Source organism: Pavona decussata, unplaced genomic scaffold (assembly GCF_977016875.1).
Source record: "Pavona decussata unplaced genomic scaffold, jaPavDecu1.1 SCAFFOLD_368, whole genome shotgun sequence".
NCBI classification, from domain to species: domain Eukaryota; kingdom Metazoa; phylum Cnidaria; class Anthozoa; order Scleractinia; family Agariciidae; genus Pavona; species Pavona decussata.
In genome coordinates, this window is record NW_028145744.1 from 537,501 (window position 1) to 556,736 (window position 19,236).

A 19,236-nucleotide genomic window follows, 5' to 3' on the forward strand; every position below is an offset into this window, starting at 1 on the left:
AATTAAACTTGAATCAAAGTTCACGTTAATTGGCCAGGATTAGCTTAATCGGACTTTGAACAACTGGGCCCTGGAGTATCAGGCCTTCCTAAGGGGAGGAGAGGTAGAAAGAGCCTGATACTCAGGCTAGTGAAGTGGCCGCTATGCTACATTTGTACACTTTTTTTTATGGCAAAACAATAAACTGAACTGAAGTGAATGTATTTGAAGGATCGCCCACCTTTACTTCCATGAAAAGTCACTCGTTGCAGGGACATAGGGTTGACTCCTGCCAGACGCTGTTGAGTGAAGAACTTGTCACTAATCCATTCACTCTTATCTTCAATGAAAGCCTCGTGTTGGGATGGCCGCTTAGTGTGTTCCTACAAGGAACCTTAAAGTGTATATGACATGAAATCTTTTATTAGCTTATTAGGAAGAGCTTTCAAAATGATGAAGAATGGCATTTATTTTATTGCGATAGCATTCTTGGTTGCCGAGTTATTCAAGATTTAGGCTTATGCAATTTAGACAACTTGTGACGTCACAATACTGACACAAAATGAAGGGAAATCACAAAAATGGAATATCTCTTAAGCCTTTTTCTGTATAGAACTGAAACTTTGTAGAGTTGTTATACTCATCACAACGTTTCATGATATGATCCACTATGACATTTCCATGGCAACACAATGGGCTCCAGGCCCTCACCATCCAAAGGATAAAAATCAGAGTTTCCCTTCCCAAGAAGCGCTTTTTGCTCTTGATGTTTATTCAGTGGGTGTGAGGGAATATGGACATTACGCAGCACAAGTATAAGAAATTCTGTTTGACTGTGGAGCAATAAATAAGGCATTTGTCATTTTGGGAAGGTAGAGGTCTGGTAACGAGTACGTTGCTATGGTGACATCATAGCCACTATCACAATGTGTAGTTCTGTCAGCACATCAACCCTGCAAAATTTCAACCCTGTAGATGTAGTATTTGCGTAGATATTCCAAATTTTGTGATTTCCCTTCATTTTGTGTCAGTATTGTGACGTCACAAGTTGTCTAATTTGCATAAGCCTAAATCTTGAATAACTCGGCAACCAAGAATGCTATCGCAATAAAATAAATGCCATTCTTCATCATTTTGAAAGCTCTTCCTAATAAGCTAATAAAAGATTTCATGTCATATACACTTTAAAGGTGAGCTTCGCATATAGATTTTTTATTAAAGAAACTCGATAGGAATCTAAGAATTCCTATTGAGTGATTAGTGAAAAACTAGAACAGAAGACTATTAGTTTTATTAGTTTTATCCAGGAAAGTTGTTTTACATGCCTCTGCGTAATGCATCAGTTATTCTTTTTAAATAAATATTTAACTTTTGTTCTGCACATTCGGTTGTTTCTCAAAAAAAGAAATAAGCGCCCTCCCTTGAGGCACCAGAAGTAAACAATCACCTCGAGCGCTAAATCGAATCATTACGGTTCTCGGAAAAAGAAAATTCGAGTGCTCGCTATTAGGAGTCGAACATAAGACCTTCCCATTACTAGTTCGGATCCGGGGGGTACTCCCTTACATGGGCTATATAGGTATGTGCGGCCCCAAAGGATATGGTTTTTCAGCCGCTTTGGTCATAAGTAGGGTATCGATTTTAGCCATTTTGCCGCCATTTTGGTAATAAATATGGTATTGATTTATGCACTCTAGTCTTGAATTGGGTTTTCTTTAGAAGAAGCTACTTCTTCATCATGACCATTAAACTAAGTTCAAACAAGAACAGACATCCTGCAAACTCCTGGGATTTGAATGTCGATGAGTGGTATTTGTTAAAAAAGGTCATGTTATGTTTTTAGCCCAGTGAATAAATAATAGAGAAATTTTTCCTTCGGTGACAAAGGATACTCGGTAAAAAGAAAATCCGAGTGCCCCTAACAAGAGTCGAACCTAAGACCTTCCTTCATAGTAGTAGTAGTAGTAGTAGTAGTAGTAGTAGTAGAATAATAATGATCATTCCAGAAAGGCTATTAATAAGGTAAAATTGATAAAAGTTTATAAGATTCTGCCTACCCCTCCAAGTATCGCAATCGTCTGAAAATACTCTGACAAAGTCTCGTAGTAATGGTAGCTGAATTCCTTTGGAAAGAACTTCTTATGTAAGTGGTACACTAAATCGCTGCTTTCGCTGAGAAGTATTGTTTTAATGTATCCCTCAATGTAAAATCTCGTGAACGGATCAAGGAAAGAACCAGCTTTTAGCTTCCATTTCGGCATATCCAATAAAGCGAATCCAGAGGGATCTTTTTTCACCTTCCATATCTTCTCCAGTCCATCAAGTTCCCAAGATCTCCCTATTTTGCAGAGGATGTTGTCGTTCTGGGGAAGGGACACTTTGTGGCAACGTTTAAATAATGGCCTTGAAAACAAACAGAACTTCATCTTTAATTTCATCAGTAACATTCCCCTCGAGCCTGGGGCTCGTAGTTCCATTTGAGGTTAAAGATTTTATGACGTCATTTTCTGGTCTATAAGAAAACTGCCGTCGGTTTGCTTTTTACAATAACATGAAAAAGTACGAGAGAAATTGGCTTTATTTTTCCGTTGAGAAAGCGCTCGCGTTACATCTGACGTCATTTTTATTGTATGCAATAGCTACTAGCCAATCAGCGTGCGGGAAGTTAATTTTACAGTTACTGTAAAAATTCGTTCTTGTGCTATAAAGTAGCCTGCATGGGACAGGCGTTTATTTAGCCAAGCGTGAAGCACGAGACACGTGCGTGGAGCACAAGACACGAGCGTCGAGCGCGAGGGGAGAAGAGAAATAAAGAAGCCTCACTCTGTTTATAATTAAACCTGGTTAAAAGACCCGCAGAAATCAGCTTCAACACTCACACAAGACCGTGACTTAACATTAGCTCTTAAAGGTGATTCCCTCGAAACAAAATTTGTCGTGTTTACTAGTATATGTTACTTCAGAAAAATGCAATAAAACGAAAAAGTTACCGTTTCTGCGAAAGAGTTCCATTCAGGTTTCTCTATAATTGCTGCAATATTAACCTTCAAATATGAGTCGATTTGATCAGTTCACGTCTTCTGCGAACAGTAATTACATCGGATAAACGAGATTTTCAAATATACATAGAATTTCATGAAGCCTAAGCAGCAATTAAATGTAAATTGCTTGGCAGGAAAGCACAATATGCACTATGAAGTAGTGTCTGACCTCGCAAAATGTTTCATGCGTGCGTATTCTGTATATTACTATTTATACTGCACGAAAAATTGGATTTGCTTTTTTTTTTATTCGTATCAAAGATGAGGTCAAATATAATAACATTTTTGACAACACATTTGATGCGCATCAAAAATACGTCAAATATGTGACGCCTTTGCATATACCTTTGACACGAATCAAAAGTGAGTTCAAATGTATTAACAACTTTGACCCTACCTTTGACGCACGTCAAATTGAAATCAAATAGGTGATGTCAAATGTAGTACAACTTTGACTCCGCCTATGACGCGCATCAAAGGTGGATCAAATATGTGATATCTTTACAAATATCTTTGATTCGAATCAAATTTGACTACACCTTTGACGCGCATGAATCAAATGCGGCCTTTGTCACCTGTGATTCGAATCAAAGGTGGCCTTTGACATTCTTTGACCACACATTTGATGTTGCGCAAAGGCGTTTTTTCGTGCAGTGTTAATTTCTGCGAACGATGGGCACGTCCTCGAGCCAAGATTGGGAAATAAATGTTCTCTGGCATGAAATTGCTCCGTTACCTGACAGACCTCAGTACACTTGTTTTCGAAAGAAGTAAAACATTGTTTACTGTCAGAACAATACTCCAAGTAATTTGGATAAAAACGCTATTCATTAATTACAAAATCATTAAGCATTATTTACTGAGTCCGGTTTCTCTTCCTTGCTGCTCTTTTTTTGTTGTTATTATAATATACTCTAAACATTTTCTAAAAGAAGACCGCCCAACAATTGGTTGCTATGGTAACCGACCACCGTTGTCCCCAGACAAATTTCTGAAAAAGTCGCCAAGTTTCATGACGTTTGCGCAAAGGTTAAAAACGTTATTCAGGTTAAAAGTCGCCGCGGGCAGAATCCAATATCCACCCTCCCCTCCCCCCACCGGTCTAGATGGGGTTAGCAGTCAGATCATCGTTGAATGAAAAACTGATCATAAAGGTCACTAATAAGAGAGAAAGAAATAAACTTACCCTAAAAACAAAATCGGTACAATGATTGCGATGAAGATGGTTATCATTGCACACAGAATCTTGTTGTCCATAACTGATGCGGAAATCTGCTGACTTGCTGTAACCTTCACAATATCAGGGAATTAAGATTCTCCGCTGTATGCACAGTCGTGTACCTGTCGTTCAGATAATTGTCAGTAAAACTTATATTTTTTGTTTTGGTCACCTTGTGCGGTAACCGAAAATACAATATGTTTTTTCTTTTGTTTTTCCTGCTCTCCCATCTTAATTATTATTCTTTTAACGACCCCCCACAAGAATCTTCATTTTTGAAGGAGGTGGGGTTTCTTGGAAGAAGAAGAAGAAGAAGAAGAAGAAGAAGAAGAAGAAGAAGAAGAAGAAGAAGAAGAAGAAGAAGAAGAAGAAGAAGAGAAGAAGATTCTTTATTAATTTAACTATTCGCTTATACTTGTTTGTTTCTTTTTTCTTTCGTGTGTGTTAAAACCAAGATAAGGTATAAATACTTGCGTGGGATGCCTGTGGCAGACCGCGTTGGGGTCTCGGTCGAATTCCTTTCTCTTTTGTTCGTATTCGTCATCATAGTCACGAATTTCAATTTGTTTAATTAATTGATTCATTAAACCTGGATTAAAACCACTTCTTCCTCATTGTTCTAATAACCTTCAGCAAACACGGCCCATTCAGAATCCAGGAAGGCTTTTGTCCTACGCGTAAAAGATCCAAGTTCAGTCAAAATGGCGGCCCTGTTGTTCAAGAGTAAATTTTAAAGATGTGCCGTTTTCAGAAAGAAAACAAAGCTTTTTGGAGCGATAAAACGAAACAATAACTTCTAAGAATTACTCAACAGTTTAAACAGTGGAAATTTTTAGATTTCGTGGCGAAGAAATCACGCTTTGAGGACAGCGAAGAAAATGTGTCATCGCAAATCGATCATAAGTTATCATTGGCGCTTTGGACTTTGTCCGCTTGTGCGTAATTGTACCGTTCCTATTAAAATGATTAATCGAGGAAATAATTACCCTGCTAAGCTTACGTTCTTCCATGGGATGGAAAGAGGCTAGACCCAGGGAACAAGCTAAGGTTGCTTGTTAGCTGCTTTGCTGTATATTTACCTGACAAGCTTACAGAAAAGGATTCGAGGAATAAGAGAAACAGGGAATGACCAGTCGTGTATAATGAAGAACGCGGCAGACAATCCAGTCAAACTGGGCAAAACCGGAAAATTGTTTCAAGAGAAGTGTTTGTTCTAGATATTACTTTTTTAAGATAATTGATAGTCTGTCTAGTTTACACTGAAAATCTCGGATTTCTTGCTACATAATTGAGAGGTATCTCATTGATTTAATCAGTTCTTTTAGTAACATTTCTCTCTCTGCTACTATATATTTTTGAATAATTCAAAGTTAAATAGTATTCACTTTATAATCGACAGTTTGGTTTAACTGGTTTGTTCACATTTGGGTTAACACTTCCTGTTTATCGAGCACCAGGGTTTACTCCTTAATCAGTGACTTAAGAGATGATTGGAGGAGACGGACAATACGTTTCAGGCTTGATCTAAATGGTTTTCAAACAGCCACGTTCATGGCTCCGTTTGTTGTGGTGAATTGGAAGCAGTTCCAAACCCCCATCCAAGTTGGAATTTGGTCGTGTTGTAACAATAAAAGATAGTCATGAAGCTAAACTGAAAGTTATGAGAATCGACCTTGAACAGCTTGTTTCTTAACAAATATCCTTTTAAAATTTTAAATCGAGCCAACCCTTACCCTGCCGAGCTTACGTTGTTCCGAGGGACAGGAAGAGGAGAGACCCTGGGAACGAGATTGCTTTTTTGCCGCTCTACTATTTCCCTGACGAGCTCACAGAAAAGGATTCGAGGAATAAGAGAAAGAGGGAATGACCTGTCGTTTATAATAAAGAACACGGCAGACAATCCAGTCAAACTGGGCAAAACCGGAAAATTGTTTTCAGTGAAGTGTATTATCATAAACTGAAGTTATGACAATCGCACCAGAACATCTTGCTGCCAGCGTAACAGCCTTTAAAATTCATTTACTTACCTTGCTTACGTTGATTTGTTGCTCCACGTTTTTGCTGCCGAACGCGCGTAAAGAAAGAACTTTGTAGAATAAAAACAGGAACGAATGGTGTGACGATTCTATAATGAAGAACTTGCCAGACAATCAATTCAAACTTAATTAAGGCGAAATCGGAAAATTGTTTCAAGTGAAGTGTGTGTTCTAAGGGCTTGAATATATTACTTTGCAAGATAATTGAAAGTCTGTCTAGTTTACACTGAACATCTTAGATTTCTTGCAACATATTTGATATGTATCTCACTGATTTAATGTTCTTTTCGTAACTTTTCTCATGGATACACAGCTGTGCTACTATAAATTTTGGAATAATTCAAAGCTAAATAGTATTTGATAATCGACAGTGTGGTTTAACCGGTTTGTTCACACTTGGGTTAACGCTTCCTGTTTATCCTGCATCAGGGTTCACTCCTTAATCAGTGACTCCAGAGATGATTTTAATATATGTAATTAAGGTGGAGAGAGGGTTTCAGTTGACCTTCTTCACGATTGCTTTTTGCCTTTGCCTTACCGAAAAATCATTTCATCTAGTAACAAGAAACATTTACAGCATGAAACATTACGATTTAAAGTTCTTTAGACCATGTCCTAATAGCCGGCTCTTGTAAGTTGTTGGATGGCACTACTCTATTGACGTAAAAAAGTTGGTAGATCCACGATTTCAAAATATATAAATATAAACTAAATGATAATGCGTTCGTTTTAATGCAGTTGTCTGAAAATTTTATCATGAAATTGCGAAGAATTATCCTAAATACTCTGGCGGAAACGGAAAAAATGCTTGCTTGGTCTAATTGGTTTTCGAGTGACGCTCGGCTTTACTCGTTCAAAGTCAAATATTTGTCGCAAAGTAGCGGTTCAGGGTTTTGCACGTACAGCCAACAATGTACATTTATTTACAAAAAGCCACGTTCATGGCTCCGTTTGATGTGGTGAATTGGAAGCACTTCCAAACCCTCATCTAAGTTGGAATTTTGGTCGTGTTGTAACAATAAAAGGTACTCATGAAGCTAAACTGAAAAAAGTATTTGAACAATGTTAATTTCAACAATTTCAATGTTATGTTTATACATATAAGAAGGCATACGTCTTATTTTACTTTATAATTTTATTACAGTTATTGTTTATGTATCTTTTATATTATTTACACGACCCCACAAGCTGCATAGCTTAAATACTCATCGTGTCAAAATAAAGGTTTTACTTACTTACTTACTTACTTACTTACTAACACAAATGAACTGAAAGTTACGAGAATCGACCTTGAACAGCTTGTTTCTTAACATATATCCTTTTAAAATGTTCAATGGAGCCAACACTTACCCCGCTGAGCTTATGTTGTTGCAAGAGACAGGAAGAGGAGAGACCCTGGGAACGAAATTTCTTGATTGTCGCTCTACTACTTCCCTGACGAGCTCACAGACAAGGATTCGAGGAATAAGAGAAAGAGGGAATGACCTGTCGTTTATAATGAAGAACGTGATAGACAATCCAGTCAAACTGGGCAAAACCGGAAAATTGTTTCCAGTGAAGTATATTATCTTCAAACTGAAGTTATGACAATCGCAGCAGAAAATCTTGCTGCCAGCGTAAAGCCTTTAAAATTCTTTCACTTACCTTCCTTACGTTGATTTGCTGCTCCACGTTTTTGCTGCCGAACCCGCGCAAAGAAAGAACTTTGTAGAATAAAAACAGGAACGAATGGCGTGACGCTTCTATAATGAAGAACTTGCCAGACAATCCAATCAAACTGGGCGAAACCGGAAAATAGTTTCAAGTAAAGCGTATACTTTAAGTGCTTGAATTTATTATTCTGGAAGATAATTGAAAGTCTGTGTAGTTTACAGTGAGCATGTTAGATTTCTTGCTACATATTCAATAGATATCTCACTGATTCAATGCCATTTTTTCGTGTCTTTTCTTAAGGATACACGGCTCTGCTACAATCGATTTTGAAAAATTTCAAAGCTAAATAGTATTCATTTGATAATCGACAGTTTGGTTTAACTGGTTTGTTCACACTTGGGTTAATACTTCCTGTTTATCCTGCATCAGGGTTCACTCCTTAATCAGTGACTTAAGAAATGAGTTTGATTCGTCTAATTAAGGTAGAGAGAGGGTTTTGACCTTCTTCACGATTGCTCTTTGCCTTCGCCCCCGGGGCCTTTGCCTTACCGAAAAATCATTTCATCTGGTAACAAAACATTCAAAGCATGAAATACTACGATTTAAAGTTCTTTAGACCATGCAGCCGGCTCTCGTAAGTTGTTGGATGGCACCACTCCACTAACGTAAAAAAGTTGGTAGATCCACGATTTCAAAATAAACTAAATGATAATGCGTTTGTTTTTATGAAGTTGTCTGAAAATTTTATCATGAAATTGGCAAGAATTGTTGTAAACACCCTGGCGGAAACGGAAACACGTTTGCTTCATTGGTCTCAATGGTTTTCGAGTGCCGCTCGGTTTTACTCGTGCAAAGTCCAATATCTGTCGCAAAGTAGCGGTTCAGGGTTTTGGATATACAGCCAACAATCTACATTTATTTACAAACAGCCACGTTCATGGCTCCGTTTGTTGTGGTGAATTGGAAGAAGTTCCAAACCCTCATCTAAGTAGGAATTTTGGTCGTGTTGTAACAATAAAAGGTACTCATGAAGCTAAACTAAAAAAATTATTCGAACACACACAAATCAACTGAAAGTTATGAGAATCGACCTTGAACAGCTTGTTTCTTAACAAAATATCTTTTTAAAATTTTCAATCGAGCCAACACTTACCCTGCCGAGCTTATGTTGTTGCAAGGGACAGGAAGAGGAGAGACCCTGGGAACGAGGTTGCTTTTTTGCTGCTCAACTACTTCCCAGAGGAGCTCACAGAAAAGGATTTGAGGAATAAGAGAAAGAGGGAATGACCTGTCGTTTATAATGAAGAACATGATAGATAATCCAGTCAAACTAGGCAAAAACCGGAAAATTGTTTCCAGTGAAGTGCATTATCTTCAAACCGAAGTATAATGACAATCGCAGCAGAACATCTTGCTGCCAGCGTAAAGCCTTTAAAATTCTTTCACTTACCTTCCTTACGTTGATTTGCTGCCCCACGTTTTTGCCGCCGAACGCGCGCAAAGAAAGAACTTTGCAGAATAAAAACAGGAACAAATGGCGTGACGTTTCTATAATGAAGAACTTGCTAGATAATCCAATCAAACTTAATTAAGGCGAAACCGGAAAATTGTTTTAATTGAAGCGTGGCTTGAATGTATTACTTTGGAACTGAGATTATTGAAAGTCTGTCAAGTTTACACTGAACATCTCAGAATTCTTGCTACATATTTGATATGTATCTCACTGATTCAATATTTTTTTCGTAACGTTTCTCACGGATACACTGTTCTGCTGCTATAAATATTGACATAATTTCAAAGCTAAAGAGCATTCATTTGATAATCGACAATTTGACTCAAATTTAAATTTGCCTCACACTCGGGTTAACGCTTCCTGTTTATCCTACACCGGGCGTTTCTCGGCCGTTGTCATGGAGATGATGGAAGCAAATAAAGAGTTTTGTTATCCTTTTCAATCACCTTTTTATTTTACAAGGTTTTGTCATACCGACAAATCATTTCCTCTGATGGTCAGTAACATTAAAGGAATGGCATGGAATTTGTTGAAAGCAACACTCGAAAACAGTTGCATTGAACACTTCACCGAATCGCTCTGACTCCTTTGGGGGAAACGGAAGAATGGTTTGCTTGCTCTAAGGTTCTTAAACGATTTTTATCTAATGAAAAATCACAGTCCAATATCTGTTACAAAGTGGACGCTGCAAAAAACGACTCAGGGTTTAGTATATGTAATCATATGGTATACTCGTGAAATTAGCGTTTTGTCAAAATTCTAATAATTTCCCTCTCCTAATTTCACGAGTATACCATTTGATTACCTCTTAATTTCATGGGTGGCAAATTACGCTCACAATCATGGTCGGTTCCGTCTGTTACCCACGCAGGCAAGAAACCGCTCGAGTACCTTCATCCCACTGCTCAGGACGAACCGTCTCAGGGTTTTTCTCAAGGCCATTTTCATCACACCAGTTCTCAAAACCCTCACCCAGTTAATTTTGCTCTGTCGCGTATTTAGGTTTTCTGTAGCGTCTTTTGATGCGGTAACTTCTTTCATCCGTAACATCTTTAAACCTGGACGCCATCTTGGCAACTGAGATAAAGGAAACGTTGCCATAGCAATTTTGCAATTTCACATGCATGTGAAATTATAAATTAACGATGAAATTTCGCGCCAAAATTAAGGAGTAATTTGTCACCCATGATATTATTAGCTTTAGCAAACAATCTACAGTCATCCACAAAGTAACCGCATTCGAGGCTATATTTGTTGTAGGGAATTGGAGGGAGTTTCAAACACTCATCGCAACTGGGATCAGTTGTGTGCGTAACCCCAAAAGGTAGTCATCAACCTCAACTGGATAGAAATCTTAACAAAAGTGAACCTAGTTTAATGGCCTTAGCTCCCACGAGTCTCCTGTAGCTCAGTGGTAGAGCCTCCGAACTAGTAATCGGAAGGTCTTAGGTTCGAAGCCTGATAGGAGCACTCGGATTTTCCTCTTCCGATTATGCCTGTGTCATTCACTCACTGAAATACGTCACTCACAATGATGTATCATCTTTAAACTGAGAGTTATGACAATCCAACGTGAAAAGCTTTTTTCTTAATAGCATAGTTAATACTAACTATGTTAATAGATATCTTTCTGCGAGCTAACACTTCCCGTATTGAACTTTTTCTTGTTCTCTAGATTTCGACTGATTTGAGTGTAATACGAGAAAGAGGGAATGGCCCTTCGTCAGTTTATAATACTGTTACCGTACTTTGGGTTCGCTAACACAGAACACGAAGAACACTTAATTCTTCAGTTTTAATATCGTCTGCGAGCAACACATTCCTACAATCTGCTCTGCTTACACGACCACATGGCATGCCCTAATATGGAGCTACCATATTTAGGCACTATGTAACACAACAGTCCGTTACAATACAATCAAATTGTATGCCTAAGATTTGGAAACGCTATGTGGATGACACCTTTACCATCTTGAGTCGAGACAAAGTTGACATTTTCCTGCAACACCTCAATAATCACCAACCAACGATCCGCTTCACTATGGAAACTGAGACTAACAACACAATCCCCTTTCTTGACACGTTGGTAACTAGAGATTCGGATGGCTACCTCTCTACCAGTGTTTACAGAAAGCCTACACACACTGACCAATACCTAGCGTATGATTCACACCACCCGCAATCTGTAAAACGCGGTATTGTCAAGTGCCTGTACGATAAATCGAAACACCTCATAACTAAACAATCAGTTATGTCGCAAGAAAAGAAACACCTCTCATCAGTTCTTGTTTCTTACGGTTATCCGTTTTCGTTTGTGAAAAACGTTACGAAAACAAAGAAACAAACAGCCACAAAAGAACCTGCGCCTGAAATGAAATCTACTGCGGTGCTACCATACGTCAAAGGGTTATCAGAGGGTCTTCACCGTTGCCTACAACAGCAAGGCATACGGACAGTTTTCAGATCTGACACAACACTTAGATCACACCTAGTGCGACCTAAGGACACTGTCGACCCTGAAAAACAAGACGGAGTAGTTACAAAATCTAGCCATCATCTGTCCCATGACTGAGCTAGTAAGGGGCATGGGTCTATTCCTTACTTGACGTCACAAACTGATTTGCATTGTATTAAGTCTTTGTGAAAATGCATGCAAAGCAGTTTGTGACGTCATGTAAGGAATAGACCCATGCCCCTTACCAGCTCGGTCATGGGACAGATGATGGCTAGATTTCGTAACTTTTACAGCTTATAAAAAGTCAAGATTTGGTTGAAAAAAGGCGCAAAAAAGCTCAATGCGTTTCGAACAGGTGCAAAGATTTATTTAAGCGAAAATTTTTTTGGGGGTTATGCGCACTTTAATAAAAAATCGAAAGCGAAGTAGATCGGACACAGCCGGACATTTCAAATTCAAGAAACGTTCAAGTGTACGAGTAACAGCCTTTCTGAGACAAGCATTCAAGTGCTTTTGAAGTTTCAGCTCATTGAGAAGTGTAATAGTTGTGCACATTTGAGCAAATGTTCTGCTGTGTGGTGCCGAGCGAAAGAAGGGATCGAGGACGGCTTTTTTTGTATGCTGAACTGAACCCCTCGCAGACGTTTTAAAACACTTAAGGCTAGCCGAGACCAAGTGCACGAGGTACAACCTCACAGAGACAAGCATTCAGTGCAAGTTTTTAAACTTCAAGCTTATCGAGAAGCGTAAGAGCTGTACACATTTGTGCAAATGTTTTGCTGAGTGGTACCGAGCGACGGATTTCATACGTACGGATTACATAGATAAACTTTTGTAACTGGAGTCCTCGTAAACGCGTAGAAACAAAAAGGCAGGCATTAGGCTCTTCTTGAGAAATTTCTTCGATCGGCTTTAACCTCTTACCACCAGGATTTGCAAATTATCCTCAAATTTAACCAGTTGTTATTGTTATTGTTGTTATGTAATCTAACTCGTAAAATCAGGCTTTTTTTTTTTATTTCAAAGGAAACTTTAGAGATACGTGAAAACTAATTATATAACAAGTGGTTGTCAAAATGATGTTTTTTCTCATTTTAAGTTGAAATGTTCAGAGAAATCAAATTTTGGGCCATTTCAGTTAAAAGAAAAGCTATTTCTTAAAGCGTAGTTGTTTTATTACACTTAGCTTGAGCATTTCATTTCAAAGCGCCCTTTGAACAGCGCAGTGCATACGACAAGATAGAACACGCTCTATTTTTGAAGTTCCAAATTTCCCGAGTAACTGTCGTGGAGTCTTCTTCTTTTGTTGTCAAGAATTTTTTAAAAATTGTTTGTCTGTACGTTCAAATTTTTTTTGTCACTCAATGACCCCAAATGTTCTCAACCCTAGCCATTTTGTAGCCCTAAACTCAACAATTAACCCCAAGCTTCCTTCCACTCCTAAGCCCAAAAATTAACCAAAAAGTTTCTTAAGTCGGGCCATTTATAAACTCTAAACTCAAAATTTAACCCTAAGCTTTCAAACTCTAGCCATTTTTTGGGCCTATGCTCCAAATTTAGCGCTTTCTTAGTCCTAGCCATTCTTTAACCCTAAGCTCAAATGAACTCTTAACTCTCTTAACCATAGCCACTTTTTTTACCCCATGCTCAAAAATTAGCCCCTAGGCAAGGAGGTCTCAACCTTAGTCATTCTTTCCATCGTATGGTCAAAAGTTAACTCCTACCATCCACAACCCTAGCCATTATTTTACCCTTAAGGTGGTCTTCTACTCAAAAAAGTGAAGTTAAGTTGGAAAAGTCACTTTCTTAAAAATAGCAAAATTGTAACCTTTAAACACCTGGGATTACTGTCTTGAAATGATCTTACTCGATTTCCGGCGTTAAAGCAGCGAGATTTAAGAAATCTAATCAGCAGTATGCAACTTTTTCCATAGCAACAATTGTTTACCTTTATTAAATGATCACAAACAAGCGTCAATAAGAACATTACCCCCCACCCCCACCCCTTACCTCTCTATAAAATGACATCAGGTATTACCGTGGAGAAAAACCTGACTGAGGAAAGAGTCCTGAGGTAGGAGTTTTAACCGAGAAAACATGACCCAGGTCTTACAGAAACGATGGATTTTGCATCAAATTACCGTTCAGCTGGTTTTTTAGTGTGGCAACTCAATCTCAATTTAAGGATGTGAGCGCTAGCACGAAAGGGATCGCTTCTCTGGCCTTTTTGGTTTGATACGATTGGCTGAGAGTTGCGTGATTCGTCACTTTCATTATGACTCACAAACACAAAACGTCTTCTGAGAAGAATAAAATAGGCCTTATCACCGGCGGTTTTCGACGCCATTTTGACGAGTAGGCAAACACGCTTGAAATAACAGTGTTTGTATGGAAATCCGATGTCAAATAATTCTCATAAAACATCGCTTCGGAAAAATTCATGAATTGGAAACTTTTGGCACTAGGAAAAGGATTTTAAGAAAAAAAATTGGAGGGATGTAGCTGTGCCGGAAAGCGTCCATTCGTGCTTTGAACTTTCCAGACATTTGTCTGTATAGCAAACCAGCCGTGAACTGCTACTAAAAATAGTTCGCGGGAAAAAAATACAGACAAATGCATGGAAAGTTCAAAACACGACTGGACGCTTTCTGGCACAGCTACATCCCTCCATTTTTTTCTTAAAATCTTTTTTCTAGTGCCAAAAGTTTCCAATTCATGAATTTTTTCAGAAGCGATGTTTTATGAAAATTATTGACATCGGATTTCCATACAAACACTGTTAATTCAAGCGTGTTTGCCTACTCGTCAAAATGGCGTCGAAAACCGTGATAAGGCCTATTTCGAAAGCTGTTGATGAGGTCCCTGAAGAGACGCCCTGTGATGACATCCGTAAGCCTGAGTTGTTTTCGCCATCACCTCAGGATTTAGGTGATTGTTCTATGCCTGAGAATGCGTCCCAAGACGTTCCTGAAAAACCTCTAGGCGCACCGAAATTTCTACGTGATTTATTTAATAGTTGTACGAGATACGAATCGGCTCCGAAGTTTACGTAGAACTTGAAGGATACTGACCGCCGTGTGCGACTTCGCAAAGAATTATCTGTTGTTTTTTCGGTCGATACACTGACAAGTGAGTAGCCAAGAGATTATCAATGGTTTTGATGCGGCCGGTATTGACGTAGATGAAATTTTGCCTATCCAGCAACGGGCGTCAGATAACACGTGGGTGGTAAGCTTTCGATCGACCGATGCGAAAAACGTTGCCCTTGGTGTCCTGTCCGTATCGATTGCTGGCTGCACAGTTTTCTTAAGCGACTGTGAGAATCGTGTGATGATTGTTAAGATCTACGAAGCGCCTACTGAATTACCGGACACTGTTTTGATCGGTCGACTTTCGCATTATGGCAAGGTTTTTTCTTTTCGTTGGGACAGAGTCGCCGCTAATATCTATAATGGTCTGCGTACTGCTAAGATGCAGTTGAATTTGCCCATCCCGCCAACTATTTTTGTTGCGGGCGGGTTAATACGAATCTGGTATCCATCTCAACCTAAAATGTGCATCGCTGCGGGGATGTTGGACACGTGGCCGCAAAATGCTCATCGTTCCGGTGCTTTAATTGTGAAGCGCCGGGGCATAGGATTGCAGATTGCCAGTCACCGCCCCTTTGCTCTATTTGTTTTGAGAAAGACCATCACGTTTCAGTATGTCCTTTTTTGTTATATAGCGCGAATGTGGTTAACAAGTCTGGCAGATCTCTAAACCTCGATGATGTGGAGACCATTTCGGACTCAGTTTCGTCGCCTGCTGCATCGCCTTCTTACGCCAAGGTGGCTTCTCGTACACCAGAGCAAGCGGAGGCCATTAAAGCTGCCGAGGCGGCGAGATCGGTGTCGAAGCAGCCTTCGTCCAAGTCTTCCAAGGACTCAAAGGATTCTGTAAAACAACAGCCCAAGAAGCCACCCAAGCCGAAAGCAGCGAGTGAGCCACCGCCTTCAAGTTTCCAAAAACCATCCTCGGACCGTAAACGTACTACACAGAAAAAGGCGGAGCGTGAGCGCCATCGTCATCATCATAATCACGATCGCGAATCATCTGAGGAGGACTCTGATCATGAGTTTGTGAAGGTGAGGGCTAGGCGTCATTCTAGACCGCCGCTAGTAGCACCAATGTCGTTGAAAATTGTATCTTTAAAGGTTGGGGGTCTTGGCACCCCTGCTAAGCGATTCACTGTTTTGCGCGAGCTTGAGCATTTGAATGTATTATTTATTTTTATTACAAGAAACTCATGTGTCCACTAAGAAGGTCGCGGACGAAATCGCTCTTTGTTGGCCTGGCCAATGCTTTTGCTCTTTTGGGAGAGGCAAATCTGCTGGCAAATCTGGTAGCTTTATTTGTCTCTCCCAGATTTTCAGGCCATATCTCTCGCTTTTATTTGATTCTGACGGGCGCGTTTAAAGTGCATTGGTGCTACTAGGGTCTATGAGTCTGAATGTTGTTAATATCTATGCTCCAAACACTGTCTCAGAGCGTAAAACCTTTTTTGAGCGTTTACATGGTTATTTTATTGCTAATGGTTCGCGCGTTATTGCTGGTGACTTTTTTAAAATTGTATTGATAACAAATTAGATCGCTATTCTGCTAACACTTTGCTGTCGGACAAAAAGTGTCTTGGTGCCTTTTTGTCCGATTTTTGTTTAAGCGATGTTTGGCGCAAATTGAATCCGCGCGTTGTTTCTTTTACTTGGTCTAATCCTGATTACTCGCTGGCTACTCGTATTTGATCGTTTTTTTGCTGTCTCGTTCTTTGTTTAAATTTGTTTGTTCAAACAAGGTTTTACCTTGTGTTTTTTCCGATCATGATTTTGTAGTTCTCGATTTTTCTTTTGATGGTTTTTCAAATAAGCGAGATGGTGTTTGGAGATTAAATGCCGCTCTTTTTCGCTGATCCTGAGTTTAAGCGTGAGATTTCTTCTGTTTTTGATAGCGAAAAGAGTGTTAGGCCCGGTTCAAACGTCGAACTTTACATGAGCCGAACCTAATACCTATTAAGGTCGACCCAAATAATTAAGTTCGGCAGTTGATTCAGACGTCGAACCTAACTGAAGTCGAACTTAAAGCTAAAGTGAGAAAAATAGATTTTCGTGGTCAGCGGCTGTTGTTTTTTCTCAACAAGATTAAAAATGGCGGGAAAAGATGAATTCTGATGTGGAAGAGCTTGTTTGGTAAAATGGCATTGGGGGTGGTCAATTGTTTATTTTAGTATTAGTTTTTATTGATATTTCTTATAATTCTTTATAGTTATATTTTTATATAAAATTTTTAAATTCATGTAAAGCGCTTTTGATCATTTTAATGTTAAAAGGCGCTATATTGAGTGAATAAATTATTATTATTATTGTTATCATTATTATTATTATTATTATTATTATTATTATTATTATTATTATTATTATTAAAATAATGAAGTAAGGCCAAACACGGCTCCTATTGGTCGAGATAGGAAGAATATGACCTTCAATGCTAATTTGCTCTTACGAGTACGTCTTTCAAAGATCTCCCTTTTCAGTACAAAAGTAGGGAACGGTCTTTGTAGATCTCTCTTAGCAAAGGCTGATTTTCTATCAAGCGCCATTTATTGCCGACTTTGAGTCTCTGGGGGCTTGGTGGGATGATCTGAAACTTGTCATTCGTTCTGCTTGCATTAATTACTGCACACGTTAGTGTCAGTCTGTAATTCGTGAGCGGAATTTTTTAACTAAAAGTGCTAAAAGTGCTTTCCATGCTGGTGATAATTCTGTCGTTTCCGAATTGCGAGATGTTGAAAGCGCTCTTTCGTCTCTTATTTCTCGTCAGGCGGAATTTTTTTTAACTAAAAGTGCTAAGAGTGCTTTCCATGCTGGTGATAATTCTGTCGTTTCCGAATTGCGAGATGTTGAAAGCGCTCTTTCGTCTCTTATTTCTCGTGAGGCGGAGGGCGCTAAAATTCGATCGCGTGCCAAGTGGATCGAGGAAGGAGAAAAGCCCACGCGGTATTCCTTTCGCCTCGAGCAACAGCGTGCGGAGAAAAACTCGTTTGATTCCGTTGTTGATACGGATGGTAGCGAGAAACTTCACAGGCTGATATTGAGCGGGTTTTTAAGAATTTTTATCGTGATCTGCATGCCAAGGATAATTCTATTGACATGCAGATCCAAACCGATTTGATTGATAGAATTTTCTTTGAATGATATTGAGCGTGCCAGTTGTGAGGGCTTATTTACTAAAGACGAGCTTTTCTCCGCTTTGAAGGGCCTTCAGACCGGTAAATCGCCTGGCTCTGACAGCCTGGCCACCGATTTCTATTTGTCTTTTTGGGATGACCTGGCTGATATTCGCGTTCTGGTTCTGAACGAGAGATATCGCCTGGGTGTTCTTACGTATATCCAGCGCGAGAGTCTCTTGCGCTTGCTGCACAAAAAGGACCGAAAAATTGACGCCCCATATCGCTTTTGAATACGGATTACAAACTTATGGCTTTCTCAAGAAGCTTGGTGATTATATAATACCCTATAAAACACAAGCAATATACAAGCTACTCACGATATCTGATAGATCTAAAGAACAGCTGATTACATAAGTTCACCTGGAAAACCACAACTAATTACAAACAACAACAACAATTTATTTAGGTATTTCCATATCTATACATGGCATTGCCCTATACAAACTAGAGAATTATATAATTGTGTTAACTTCTAATACGATTTCATAAGCTATATAACTTCTTATATCTAGAGTTCATGATTTCATAGACAAGAGCAGCAACAGATCTACAAATAAATGGGTCAATACTATTAAAGAGGAACAAAATTTTTGAATTAATATCTAGTTGTTCAAAAAATTAGTATTTTCTAGTTATTTCATCAAGAATTTTGATTCGAAAACTGTCATAAAATGTGCAAAAGAATAAAGCGTGGGACTCGTTTTCAACATCATTAGCTTGGCAAAAAGTGCAAATTCTTAAATTTTCAGGAGTCTTGGGGACAGTATACCTTCCAGTTTCAATATGAAGTTGATGGTTTCCTAAGCGAAATTTATTTACAGCGGTTCTATGGAGAGGATTTATGATAGCATCTAAAAATACAGATTGTTTAGTGTCAGTTTTAAAAAACTTGTAAAAGCTCAATTTTCTGTTTGAGTTAAGAAATGAGAATTGATGGTTAATTAATGCTTTGCGTATATTTTGATTGACGTGATTTATAAACGCTTTACAGTTATTGTTATTTAAAACCATGGAATTAGAATTATACTCTTTGAATAGCACTTTAATTTTCTGTGACAAACCTGGCTGGTTTTTGTCA

At 38.8% G+C, this 19,236-nt stretch overlaps 1 protein-coding gene across 6 annotated transcripts in view; it reads right to left on the bottom strand.

Moving 5' to 3' along the window:
• LOC146452477 (allene oxide synthase-lipoxygenase protein-like) overlaps positions 1–9,431 on the bottom strand; it is a 21,196-nt gene extending 11,765 nt beyond the window's left edge. Inside the window, exons 1-4 of one of the 6 annotated variants that reach the window (XM_085097824.1) lie at positions 9,379–9,431; positions 4,207–4,361; positions 2,037–2,382; positions 221–362 (exon numbers count right to left, since the gene is read on the bottom strand). In XM_085097824.1, the coding sequence (XP_084953950.1) occupies positions 221–362; positions 2,037–2,382; positions 4,207–4,277 (559 nt within the window). In that variant the 5' untranslated portion in view covers positions 4,278–4,361; positions 9,379–9,431. Of the gene's footprint in view, positions 1–220; positions 363–2,036; positions 2,383–4,206; positions 4,362–5,972; positions 6,225–6,266; positions 6,554–7,625; positions 7,875–7,919; positions 8,102–9,081; positions 9,161–9,378 lie in introns of those variants that run through there. The other 5 variants (XM_085097822.1, XM_085097818.1, XM_085097820.1 and 2 more) reach the window with 5 other exon arrangements.
• Between the last annotated feature and the right edge of the window lie 9,805 nt (positions 9,432–19,236).